Here is a 13,262-nt window from a genome sequence, read left to right on the forward strand (position 1 = left end):
GACAGGTAACAAATGCTTGGATCTGACTACATGTAGGTAATCTTCTATGGTTTTGGTCTGGGCCTGCTTGACTATAGGGCCACTAGTCTGTTATGATCTAATTTTAATAGCAGTGTATCAGATAAGTGGTATACTCCTGTTCTTTAAACAACTGCTTTGGGAGGACTTCTTTTGGTTGGTTGGCTTCGAGATTCTTTTTAAGCAAGTCTACTCCATCACTGCACAGTAAACTGCATAGCTGTTTTCTGTGTGGATAATGACTATGCTTTTACCTCCTGCAATCTATAAGAGTGTATCTCTTCAAAGACTCGAACTAGTTTGTGGTTTTATCTAAGTTTAAATAATTTTTTTTTTTCTGTCATAAGGCCACAGTGCTGGAGGAAATGCCTCCCTTTCCAGAGAGGGAGTCTTCCATTTTGGCTAAACTCAAGAAGAAGAAAGGTCCAGGCACAGTTACTGACCTGGAAGAGATCAAAAAGGAGAGGAGCTCTGATATGAATGGAAGTGCTGAACCTGCCTCTGTCAATGCCAGTGCTGTTGTGAGTTTAAAAGCTGTTATTTCATGAGTTTACATGGTGTGCAAAGTGAGAAAAGAACACTTTTGCTCAAGTGACTTTGTAAGAGTTTAAACTTCTCAAATTTAAAACTATAGGTGCCTACTATGAAGCTGTGGGGGAACAGAAAGTTGCTTTCTCCCCACAGCACTTGATTGCAGTTTTCCTTCGGAATTTTTATGTAAATGGTGACACAATGTCCTCTGCCTTACGTCCTTTTGACATTGATAATTTGAAAAATATTGCTGTAAACTTAGAAATGGGAATTTGCTTACTGTGTAAAATGTCAGTGAAGGTAAGATAGCAACATTAACTTATTTAAAAGTAGTAACTTGAAATTCAAAGTATCAGCTGTTCTGCTTTGTCTAGCATGGTAGATATTTTGCATATTGTTTTGGGTTATTTTTCTTACTAGAAGTGGATGACGCTCCACTTCACTGATCTAGGGACATCCATGTATAGTGGTGTTACTGTCTGACAGTACTGTTTGAGTTCAGTTATTGTAGACAAGGCCACAGTCTTATTTTTTTGAACAGAAACTTCTTTGTTTATTGCCAGATAAAACCAGTAGGACGAATCGTTCCTATAATGTATTACTTCTCGTTTGAATGACTAGCATAACTGGTAATTACATTTGAGATGTTGTAGTAGATTACCTCTGAGGAGGAACTACTCTAGTACACTCTGCCCGGTTTGTTAAAGCGTAATTATTTGACTTTTAGTTGTTGCAGTATGTGAGTAGATGTCTCAAGTGCAACACCTTTGAATGGACAGAAACACCTTTTCAGCAGAAAAGTTGCCAAACTTTATTTGCACACCAAATTGACTGAGGTGACTGGCAGTTAAAATTGTATTATGCTTTATGAGCTTCCCTTTATAGGTTGTAGCCAGGTAAGAAATTCCACTGTGTTAAGCTACATCAGTGCCTTTGGTGTGATCCAGGCTTAGATGCCATAAACATGTGCCAAATTGGATTTCAACTGTTTTTCAGTAGTTCTTATTGATTGGCTTCCAGATTTTTTTTGCTAGGGGATTTGATGTTATACTGCAGGAAACCTCAGTCTCTGGAGTGTATAGCTTTGAATTGGCTTACAAAAACCAAATTTCAGACTCAATACAAATGAATCTTGTGACTAATCTTAAGCATATTTGGCCTATTACAGACTCAATATTTTGTTTAACAGGCTGTGCTTTGTACTTGTGTGTGACTTGGGTGCATCTGTATGGCCTCTGCTGCATAATTCTGTGTCCCAGCTACTTGATTTGCTCTATTTGGGGCGGGGGGGTGGGGGTGTATTCAAGATCTTGTGTCTTTTACCTTTTAGCGTTTGCAGCTTCAACTGACTACAGGCTCTGCTTTTTTGCTGGTTAGGTTTTACGTTGTTTCTAAGGTTTGCAAAGCTTCAGAACCCCAGGACTAAAGAGAAAGGCAATTTTAAAGATGCTGTGATGTTTTAATTTGGGTTTGTGTAAAAGCCACTGCCTTTCCTGTTGGATTTGTCATGAAACAAAAGAAACACGTTTGAATGTTATTTCCTACAGTACTTAATTTCCCTTGAAACTAAGAGGTGAGAAGAAGGGGCTGGAACTTTATCTGTCTCCTGCAGAATCAGATTCTAGACAGATAAATATTGTGAGTTTTTTTATTTAATGGTTAGATGGATATAACTCTCCTCAAAGATTAAAAAAATGAAAATAAAACCCAGCAAAAAGCCAAAACCTATGTCTATAAATGGCTTTAAGTTGAAACGTAAGGTGATAGCTACATTCATTAGGCTTCCGACATCCGTTGAAGGCTTGATTTAGGTCTGGAGAGGCATTTTGCCATAACTTTAACTCTTTGCAAAAGAAACAGCTTTGTTTTAGTTTTGCTGTAGTGTAACAACTAAGTGTCTTGTCTTCCCTAGTCTACTCCTTCTCCATCTGCGGATCTGCTGGGTCTGGGTGCTGCCCCTCTCACCAATTCAGCTCCCCCACCGTCCTCTAGTGGTAGCCTGCTGGTGGATGTATTTTCAGATTCAGCTTCTGCAGTTGCACCTCTTGCTCCTGGTTCTGATGACAACTTTGCGAGGTAATTAAGTCACCCTGTAAGGAATCTGAAAAAGAATTTGTCTGTTTAAACAGGTTTAGAGGAAAAAAAACCACATAAATAACTTTCAGTTTTGTTTCAGCTTACTGAATGCATTTCTGGGTGGCAGTTGTGCAGCAAGAGAGGTGTTCTTGAACTCTATGCTGGATGTGCTGTCTTTATTGAATTACCTTCCTCTGTTCATGGAAAAAGTGAGGCTGTAGTAATCAACCTGAGGACATTAGTCTTAATTTTCATGCTGGTTTTGCTTCTTCGTTAAACTAAGCTGCTTGTGTATCACAGTACATCTTGAATTTGGGGCTTATCTGACCTGATATAAGTACATTTATTCTTACCTTTTTTCCATAAAATATTCTAGTGTGTTGCCATTTATGGCAAGGTGATACTGGAAGAGCAAGATGGATTATATCCAGAGATACAGGTTCTCAGAATTTAATTACTTAAATTGTTGTGCTTCTATCTGACAAACAGGTGTGAAAAGTGGGTGAAAAAAAAAATTTTTTTTTCTTTTTTTAAGGGGATTTGATACAAATGTCTTCCTAACTACATCACCAAATGTAGTGTCAGGGATCCATTTGATATTAAAAGCCACTGTGGCTATGCTCAAATATTATTTGGTTAAAATGTTGGGAAGTAGTATAGATCACAGAATGCCTTTAAAAAAAAAATCTGTTGCCTCATTGGCCAAGGAATATGTTACTATTGTCAAAGACCAAATTTTGAACGATAGCATGACAGTTTGTAATGTATTTTAATGTCAAAGATACAGTTAGGGAAACTAATCTGCCTGGATCATTGAGACTTCCATAAATTTCTATTAGGCAATACATTGTTGCAGATTTGCAGTGATTGAGATTTGATCCTGTGTTTTTCTTGGAAGTCATTAGGCAATGTTTAGTCATGGTACACAATACCAAGACTTTTAAGAAGCTACAGATGTTTGTTAAAGCCTTTTTTTTTTTTGAAGTGGGAGAAAAAGAGAAACCAATACTAGTAGCTTCATAAACAAAAGTTACCTAAAAAGTTTTCTCTTTCTGCAGAAAAACTATAGCATTGCCCAACCCCTTCATCTGTCTGTAGATGATGAAATGCTTCTCTAATGATACTGAGAAGTTGCCTTTACAGTTTCCTGCCTCTTTTTAGTGCTGTTGTCACATTTGTTTCTAATCTGTTACTTGGGTAAGTCATGCTCTGTGTGCCGGTATATTCTTGCCTACACTTAATACTTGTGTGGTTTTTAAGAACTGATCGCGCAGCTGTAGCTAGAAGTGCCACTAAGGTGGTTGAGGCCTCTCTTCAAACTGGACATTTATAGTTTTTAATATGCATCTACAATTATGGTTTTGAACTAAAACTCTTTTGCTGTCACAATTAAACACCTAAAAGGACTTGGTTCTTTAAGAGTTACAAATTTAAGCTACTAAACACCTTCAACTGTCCCCTGTCTTTGGGAAGAATTGCTGGTTCCTAACAATCAGGGAGGGGTGGGATGGGGGAGAGAAGTGGGGAACAACTTTGCCTAATGCCTAAAACCTTTCTAGGTGTACTGAGCTAGGGCAGCTAATAAATTTTTCGTGCATTAAACTCAACAGTGGCATTTTTGAGGAAGGAGGTAAAAGAAATAAATAAGCACTAAGCTGTCTTTACTAACTCCTGCTATCTCTGTCGCTACTGCCTTTCTTCCTTTGTGCTGCCTGAACTAGCCCTGACCTGGCTTCATCTGAGGTAGTTTCTGAGGAACCAGCTGATACTGTGCATGATGCTGATGAGCTTTTTCACAAGTAAGCAATACTAAAACCTTGCAAGGCTGGGCAACTTCCAGAGTATCGCTATAAAGCAAAACTATATTGTGCTTTAACTTAATACCAGCAAAGCTAGAGAAACGTATACTGTCAGACTTGTGACTAGAACACCTCTGTAGATGCTGTGGATTTTGACAAGCTTGTGAATACACAGGTTAGATTTGCCTTTGTGAGTCAGTGCTATCACACGCTGCTCTACAATGAGGCAATACCAGTTGTATATTAAGTTTCGCAACTATTCACAAATAAAGGAAAATCAAGACTTAACTGTGAAAAAATAGTCATATTTGGGTGTATGTTTTAAGAGCCTTTTATGTAAAAGGCTGATGCTTACTGACCACCTCTTCTACTTCTAAGTGAAGGGTGACGGAAAGGAGTGAAATCACTGCAGAATGGGCTTCCTCTCTCAAAAAGGATTAAAAAAATACAGCTCTCAGTTTACTTACGTGATACAGAACTGGTAAAACAAGGGATTCTTTTTTCTTTCAGGTTTTAAACAGTCAGAGCTTCAAACTTTTCAATTCTGCACCAGCCTAATGAGTTTCAGAAGTTGTCAAGAATATGAATAAGAAAAATCCTAGTCTGTTGCCTGGTCCGTTCTAGACAGTGTGTGTATATAGCATATTGTGGCTTTCTTTGTAGTTTCTCAGACATCCTAGCGATTAAAAATTTCAGTTCTTTTAGTGTCCTACAAGTGGTGGTTTTGGTGGTAAAACTGTTTTTTCTAACTCTGCAGTTTTCTGCAAAGGCCTCTCTCACAGACTGATGTACTCTAGGTTAACCGCAATCTTCATCCTCTGTGTAAACCCTGAATTTTGTGGTACTAAATATCATTTAATATGGCTCAACTTAAAATATGTTTTTCCTTCTCTTCCCCTAGGTTTGTGTGTAAAAATAATGGAGTCTTATTTGAAAATCAGTTGCTACAAATTGGATTGAAATCTGAATTTCGACAGAACCTGGGTAAGACTTTTAGGCCAAATGGTTGGTTGTCTGCATTATCAATCCCACACCTGCACAATATTGTGGATAGGACCTACTTTTCAGCCCCTTAGAGAGGGAAATGTGATCGGGACCTATCTTGTCATCAGATCATCACTGTTCGTGTGTCCCTGGCTTCTGTGTGGCGGCTTTTTTCCTTAAGTTTTTTGGTTGCTTTGGTAGCTGAGATGAAATGGGACTGTTAAGTGTGAACTCCAGTTCTTGCTGCCTATTTGCAAGGCTGGTGCAGCCTTACAGGACCATTTTCCTCAATTTTCATATCTTCCACTGTAGCTTATTGTAATAAAGTGATACGCAACATATTTCAGACTTGTCTATTGTAATACATTAATGTACAAGATACCGAAAGCATCTAGGAATGAACTGGGGATTGAACACAGGCGAGCACTAGGACTGCTTGCTTCTACTCTTCTGCATCACTTTTGGTACCATAATGGGTTCTTTACATAAAATATAAGGTTCTCCAGCAACTGAAAGACTCCCACTGACTATTTAACTGCCTGTGTGACAGCTCCCATGGGAGAAGTATGGGGACTCACTTTAATCCATTACTTCATTTTGAACTGTGAATATCTCGGCAAGTTAGACCATGTAAATCACACTTTGGTCTTGGAAATTGTTTTTAAAAAGCTAGAAAGGCAGTGTATTAGATACTGAAGTACTTCTGGTTCACACGTGGTTGTATGTGACATGCCTAAAAATTCTGATGTCTCTTATTATTTCCTTTTTAGGACGTATGTTCATATTCTACGGTAATAAGACATCAACGCAGTTCTTAAATTTTACTCCAACTGTAATCTGCTCAGATGACCTACAGTCAAATATCCTTCAATACAGTAACATGTGTCTGTTCTTATTTGGGTTTTGGGTTTTATATTGCACAAAATTACAACAGAGTTGCTGGATTGAGACATGGAGTCTTTGAACATAAAGAAGTGAGAAATCTGCTGACAGCTTCCTAAAGTTCATGTTATAAAAACAAGTCTTGAGCAGAGATGGAAGATTCTCTCCTTAAAGCTCTGGTTATTAACACAAATTTTAATGTTGAAATAAGAAGTTAGGCTTAATAAATATGTAATGTAACTAGCTTTCTCCACTGTCATGAAGTAGTAGGAGTACAGATATGGTGGTGTTAAAGTCCTGCATTAACAAATAACCTTAAACTTGAGATAGAGGCAGAATGTGCATGTACATAAAGATGATAATACTTAAATAACCTCTTAGTTTACCGTTTGTTCTTAATGCTTGGTATTGCAAACTTAGGATTTCTGGGAGTCAAGCTTGTTTGACTCAAGCCATCACTGTAACGATCACTTCAAAATCAGATGATCCAGTGTTTTTTACTGTGAAGTCTGTATCCTCATATGCTTTTGGGGGCATCTTTCTTTAGGAATATCAAAAAACACTGAGAATTGCGAGGGTTATTGCTTTTATGTGTGTCAGTGTGAAGAAAAAAAACCCCAAAACACAACCCTCCAAACCACTTAACTTTTTCTGTACAGAATTTGAGCTTTGAATGTTCAGTAGCAGGTAGAGGATGAGAGGACATGATGCTAATGCTTCATGTAGCTTATTGGAGGGCTTGCTTTTTAAAAAAAAGTTACCAAATCATTGATCAGTTTCCTTAACCACTTTTTATGCCTGAATCTTCAGACAAAACCTGTTGACCCCACAGTGGATGGAGGTGCACAGGTTCAACAGGTTGTGAACATTGAATGTGTGTCAGACTTTATGGAAGCTCCAATCCTGAACATTCAATTCAGGTAAAATACAGGATTCAAATGCTGGTTAATGAATTAGATGAAGGTACTGAATTTGTTCTGGTCCTCAGACTGAAGTATAGAATATGGATGCATGAAGTTTTCTTGGGTAGAAGACTTACTTGAAAAGAATTGATCTAACAAATGTGTAAGCTTCTAGAGGAGTTAAGGGATCCATTTGGAACAATGTGGTTTGAAAAAACGCCCACATAATTAAGAAGCAGCTACTGATAAAATGTCTCCATGACTTCTTTCTGCTACCCATATAAAACAAGTCTTCCTGTTTGCTTAAGAAATCTTGACAGAAATATATGTGGTAACTTCTCCCTTCTGGAAACAAAGAACATTTCTGCAAACAGCTTGGACTGAAAATACGTGCAGCCAAGAATAGAATCTTGTTATGTCCACTTAACATCAGCCTTTGGGAAATTTGGGCTACGTTGTTATTCTCGTTTAAACTGGTTCATACTGGTATGTTTTTCACAGGGATATATTTCTCACTACTTTGGGTGCACTCTAGAAGGATAACAATGATGTTGAAAATTAGATCTTTTTTGGAAGTTCTGTCACTTTACTTTCATTTGCCATCTAAGCAGAGTAAATCAATTTCTTTAACAGTGGATTAAAACTGTATTATCTGCAGATGGATTCTATTGGTAAACGGTTGGACCTTAGTGTTCATTCCCAACTGTGTATGCAGCCCTGTGTGAGCAGACTCTCAGCCTGTTTTCTTTCTACTCTGTACACAGGTATGGTGGAACATTCCAAAATCTTTCAGTAAAGTTACCCATCACACTGAATAAATTTTTCCAGCCAACAGAGATGTCGTCTCAAGACTTTTTTCAGCGTTGGAAGCAACTAAGCAAGTAAGACTCTGTACCAGCATTTGGGGCTCGTGTGGTGGTTTGACCCTGACTGGAGGCCAGATGCCCACCAAAGTTGCTCTATCGCTCGTCTTTTCAGCTGGACAGGGGAAAAAATAGATATTGAGAGGCTTAGGAGTCGAGATAAGGACAGGGAGAGATTGTTCCACAATCAGTGTCACAGGCAAAACAGACTCAACATGGAATAAAGGAAGGAAAACTAACGTATTACACTACACACCGAATGAAACCAAAGTTGGATAATGGGAAGTGCGGCCAGATCTTAAAGCATCACCCCCCCCACCCCTCCCTTCTTAGCAAACTTCAGTCATGATTTCTCTCCCTTCTTCCCCCGCATTGTGGCACAGGGGGGCAGGGAATGGGGGTTTCCGTCAGTTCCTTACAAGTTGTTTTCTTCCTGGGGTGAGGGTGGTGGTGGGGTGCATTCCTCCCCTTCTCCAGTGTGGGGTCCCACTCATGGGAAACAGTCCTCCACAAACTTCAGAATGTGAGTCCTTTCCCATGGGTCTTCAGCTCCTTGCCAGTTGCCTCAGCATGGATTCCTTCTATGGGCTGCCAACCTTCAGGCCCAGACTGTTCCCAACATGGGTCAGTCTCTTCATGGTCTGCAGGTTTCACTGCAGGAGCTTGCTTCAACGTGGGCTTACCACAGGGTCCTTCAGGTGTCTCTACCTGCTCTGATGTGGGGTCCTCCAGAGGCTGTAGATGGTATCTCTGCTCCCTGTCGTCATCCATGGGCTGCAGGGGGATAGCCTGCTTCACCATGGTCTTCTCCACTGGCTGCAGGGGAATCTTTCTCTCTGGTGCCTGGAACGCCTCACTTTCTCCCCTGCCTTCTTCTCTGGCCTTGGTGTCTGCACAGTTTCTTACATCTTCTCACTCCCTTCTCTGGCAAAAAGCAGCTGCTTGCAGTTTTTTTCCTTCTAAATGTGTTTCCCAGAGGCACTGTGGCCATCACTGATTGGTTTGGCCTTGGTCAGTGACGATGCCAGCCTTGAGTCAGCTGGTGTTTACTGTCTGGTGCCTGCAGAGAGCTTCTAGCTGCTTCTTGCGGAAGTCACCCCTGCAGCCCCCCCTTCCACCAGAACCCAGCCATGCAAAACAACAACAGACAGAAAAAGGGTATTTTGTGACTGTAGCTGGTACAGTGCCCTATCCCATGCTTAATCCTCTGAGTTGAAATGTCCCAGTATAATTAGTAGCTATTGAACAATGCTGTACTAATACGTGTATTCTATCATGCATTTGTCTTTCCTTGCAGTCCAAAACAAGAAGTACAGAATATCTTTAAAGCAAAACACCCGATGGATGCCGAGATCACAAAAGCAAAGGTGAGTAGTAATGTATTTTTAAGTTGTAGTGTAAGGGTAGTCCACATAAGCAAACTTTGTTCATCTTGGTTTACATGGCAATTGGATCATCCTGTTAAAGTGTAAGTCCATGTTGTCTCAGACCCGTGGCAGTGCTGGGTTGAATGGACTGTTTTTCAGTGTAACTTAAATTAGATATAGTCTTCAAGAGCAGCTGGAAACTTGAAGCTGTTTAAGAAAACAACAATTTGGCACTTAAAACTAAATTAGAAGATATGTCAAGCCTTAAGTTATATTCAAGTTGGGAGTTAGAAAAGAAAACAAGCAACTAGTTGTAGAGCTGTCTACCTTTAGGCAAAACAGAGGTGGCTAGTGTAAGACAGGGACAGCTTTATCAAAAACAGGGGAGGCTTATGTTGACTCACATTCCTCATTTGCTTTTAAGAAGAAAATTTTTTGAGGAACAGCTCACTATCAGGGTCACTCTGTTGCTTCAGAAGTTTGTTGTAATAAGATAGATAAAGGATAATACTTCACCGTCTTGAATACTTCAAATAAAAATTACTCTTACTTAGTAATTTTCCTAGTGGTGGAGGCTGTGCTTGGGTAGACTTGGTATTGGTGTCCCACAGTGTCCACATCTAAACCTTCTGGTTTTTTTTCATAGATAATTGGCTTTGGATCAGCCCTACTTGAGGAGGTAGATCCCAATCCTGCTAATTTTGTTGGTGCTGGTATCATACATACAAAATCTACTCAGATTGGATGCTTGCTGCGCCTTGAACCCAACCTCCAGGCACAGGTATTTGTATAAATATCTACAGCTTAACTGCAAGGTCTTGTTTGCAGTAAATACCAGCGTGTATCTGAAACTCAGGAAGGTATTTATTTACTGTCACCATTGCAATAGCTAATTGTGACTGCAGACTCCAAAGAAATGAAATTGTAGCAGCTGATCCTGGCCCAGTTTAAGCAGTGTTTCGGTCAATTCTCTTTCCTGTTGGAAGAGATCATTGTATTATTCCAGACTGTTCATGGAGTCTCATCTTCTCTTGAAGGTTGGAAACATTTAATGTTACTGTTTTGTGCATCTTGAACAAGATAAAGTATGATTCCATTTACCATTTTAAATTAATGAAAGAATGATTGACTAAGAGAAAACATAAGTAAATGAACACAATGTTAAGGAAACTTTCCCTCGAGCATTTTGGTAGAGGCTTAAAATTAAGCTTTGGGTTTTAAGTCTCCTGTTTTCTGAAGAAGGTGTTAGAGAGTCTTTAGGCTTTTCCACATTTACTGCTCTTAAAGAAAAAAAGATGTAACCGTGCTGTGAAAGCCAAAATTATCAGATCAGTCTCAACAAGGGTTTCAAGATGCACTCCGGCCTGTGGTTTGAAAAAACTGTACTACTTGGTGGCTGGCTGCCTCTGAATGTTTTAACCTGAGGTCTTTTCTGTCCCAAAACAAGTGAGGTAATGGGTAGCTTTCGCTTACTAACTATGCATTCATTTAGTGCCAAGCTGTGTTTAAAAAGTAAATAATATCTTATGTTCTTTTTCAGATGTATAGGCTCACACTACGAACAAGTAAAGAAGCCGTATCTCAGAGATTATGTGAATTGCTGTCGGAACAGTTTTAATATTAATCATGTCAGTTCTGGGTTTTCCATTTATATCACTGTTATCATACTGCAAATAAATGTCTTGTACATCACTGTCTGAGTACTGCAATGTTAACCATTACCAGCTCCCTGCCTTAATAGGACTTGACCCTTGTATGAAATTAGGACTATAAATTGTACAGGGAAGTTACTTTTTATGTTAAAAATGGAGTTTAGGGTGTTACACAAAGGATGAGAGGGCTGTTGTTTGCTTTTTTGCTTTTTTATTTTTGCAGAGGTCAGGCTTTTAAACTTGTTGAAGGGAAATGGATTCAGATGTGGTAACCAAGGATTTCAACTGGAAGTAGCTAGTAATGTGCTGCTGTGGTACCTTTAACAGGTACTCCCTCTGCTCTGAGCTGAAAGAAACTGATATAATGCTGCTCAGTAAGGTTAAGACTTAATGTAGAGTCAAAACTTTGTCAAGGTGAATGTTGCTACAAGTCTTGTACTGGATGGAAGGGCAGATTCTAAGATGGGCTTGAACCTCATTCGAGTGAACATTTAAGTTGCACGTCACAAATCTTTGTATTTGAAAGATGCCACAGGGACAGAGTCTTAAAGTATTAATCTTGTAATCCTTTACATCTTAATGTTTTCTGATCTTTGGAAAGTGGATTGAACACAAAAGCAATTCTTAATTCTTCTGCCTATCTCAAATAATGAGGTGAGCTTCTCTGGTAGGTGGTGAATGAGTACATGCTTGTTTGTTTTTAGTCAAGCTGAAGTTAAATATTTTGTCCTATGTTTTTTCTGTTTCTCATCAGACTTCTCAAGTAATAGTCCTAATGATGTGATATAACTAACTGCAGAGTCTAGCATAAAAGAAGTGGGAAGAAACGGGCCTTTGAAGGGCTGTAAGGCATGAACTCTTTTAGATGAAAGTGTAATTTTAAACAATATTTTTCTTTAGTGTACAATAATGTTAAAACTGAAGAGGTTGAATAACTGGTATTTGAACAATTCACTGTCTGGTGGTGGTGGTAGAAATACCCAACATTGTGTAGAAGGCTTGTGTTGAGACAGGGAGTAGAAGGTCCAAAAAAGTTCATCTTTTAGAGCGTTTTTTACTACCAGAGCCTTTGTTACTTGTTCCAGATCAGCAAACTCTGTGCAGGCTCTGCAGATCTAAGTGGGCACAACTTTGGCTCACACTCCTCAAGCCTTGAGATGCAGCAAAGGCTGCTAAAATGAAGCAGGTGAGGTAGTGCAGTTAGAAACTGTGGGCAGTTGTCAGCAATGCTGCAGGTCATGATGAACTGGTGTGAGAAGTGAACTCGGACCAAGCTTTGCTTAAGGTTATTTAAAGGAAGCCTGGGACTGGTGTCTCACAACATACATGGCCAGGTATGCCCATGGAATAAAAGGTTTTGAGAGGTGGTGATGACACTGAGGATACATTTAAATGCAGCTCCTGTCATGCTGCCCAGTGCACAGCAGGGGACAGGATTCCACAAGATTGAGTGTGCCTTGCTTTTTTTCTTCAGTGCTTTGAGTTAAAGGATGAACTAGGTGCTGTAGTTTGGTTTGGTTGAAGGCTAATGGTTTTGCTTGAGTGCAAATGAGAAATGAGGAACAGAGGCTTGGCTGTGGTGTGTGGATTTTGAGAGATTTTTCTGTGCTTTTTTTGTTTGTTGCTTTTCTCCAGAAATGACTGGTAACTATGGATACTTGGCTTTTGACTCGGTCTTTCTCCAGTGGTTCTCCTGAACAATTGGCCTTTTTATGACTTTTCAAGTAGCTAATCAGGACTGTTTCATCACAAGCATTGTCTTTGAAAATCTTCCTGAGCAGTTCCTGCAGTCAGGTTGGGCAGTTGGCAGAATACTAATGGACTTACCTTATGTTTTGTTCCTGGGAGGCCATATGTGTCTATCAGCCCTCTTACATTAAAAATCTGATGTGCTGAACTAAAGGGAGTCTCTGCTAAGACAGAGGAGGAGCTTCTATTTAATTTTTTTTCCAAATCCTGTTGTGTATCTGTCCCCGAAAATGTTCTGTGCCCTCATTAAAGGACACCTTGAAACACTGCACTACTTCAGTTCACTATGCTTTGGGTCAAGCTGTGCTAAAATGCCCATTAAAAACATGGGAAGGAAGGGGGTAAGGGAAAGTGTCTCTGCAGTGCTGACTGTGCTAAGTTTCTGACTGTTCATGCTTTGTATTACATGTCAGCTCAATGAAGCCATGAGCAGAAAAGT

At 39.5% G+C, this 13,262-nt stretch overlaps 1 protein-coding gene across 1 annotated transcript in view; it reads left to right on the forward strand.

The window, feature by feature from the left end:
• The window catches only part of AP2A2 (adaptor related protein complex 2 subunit alpha 2), a 47,607-nt gene extending 36,493 nt beyond the window's left edge, over positions 1–11,114 (forward strand). The window contains exons 14-23 of the mRNA XM_084263369.1: positions 366–539; positions 2,462–2,625; positions 4,347–4,424; positions 5,326–5,408; positions 6,179–6,268; positions 7,087–7,210; positions 7,957–8,073; positions 9,353–9,422; positions 10,069–10,203; positions 10,963–11,114. Of these exons, the coding sequence (XP_084119495.1) occupies positions 366–539; positions 2,462–2,625; positions 4,347–4,424; positions 5,326–5,408; positions 6,179–6,268; positions 7,087–7,210; positions 7,957–8,073; positions 9,353–9,422; positions 10,069–10,203; positions 10,963–11,040 (1,113 nt within the window). The 3' untranslated portion in view covers positions 11,041–11,114. The remainder of the gene's footprint in view (positions 1–365; positions 540–2,461; positions 2,626–4,346; positions 4,425–5,325; positions 5,409–6,178; positions 6,269–7,086; positions 7,211–7,956; positions 8,074–9,352; positions 9,423–10,068; positions 10,204–10,962) is intronic.
• Positions 11,115–13,262: the final 2,148 nt, after the last annotated feature.

Source organism: Gallinula chloropus, assembly GCF_964237585.1.
Source record: "Gallinula chloropus genome assembly, chromosome: 4".
Classification (NCBI taxonomy): domain Eukaryota; kingdom Metazoa; phylum Chordata; class Aves; order Gruiformes; family Rallidae; genus Gallinula; species Gallinula chloropus.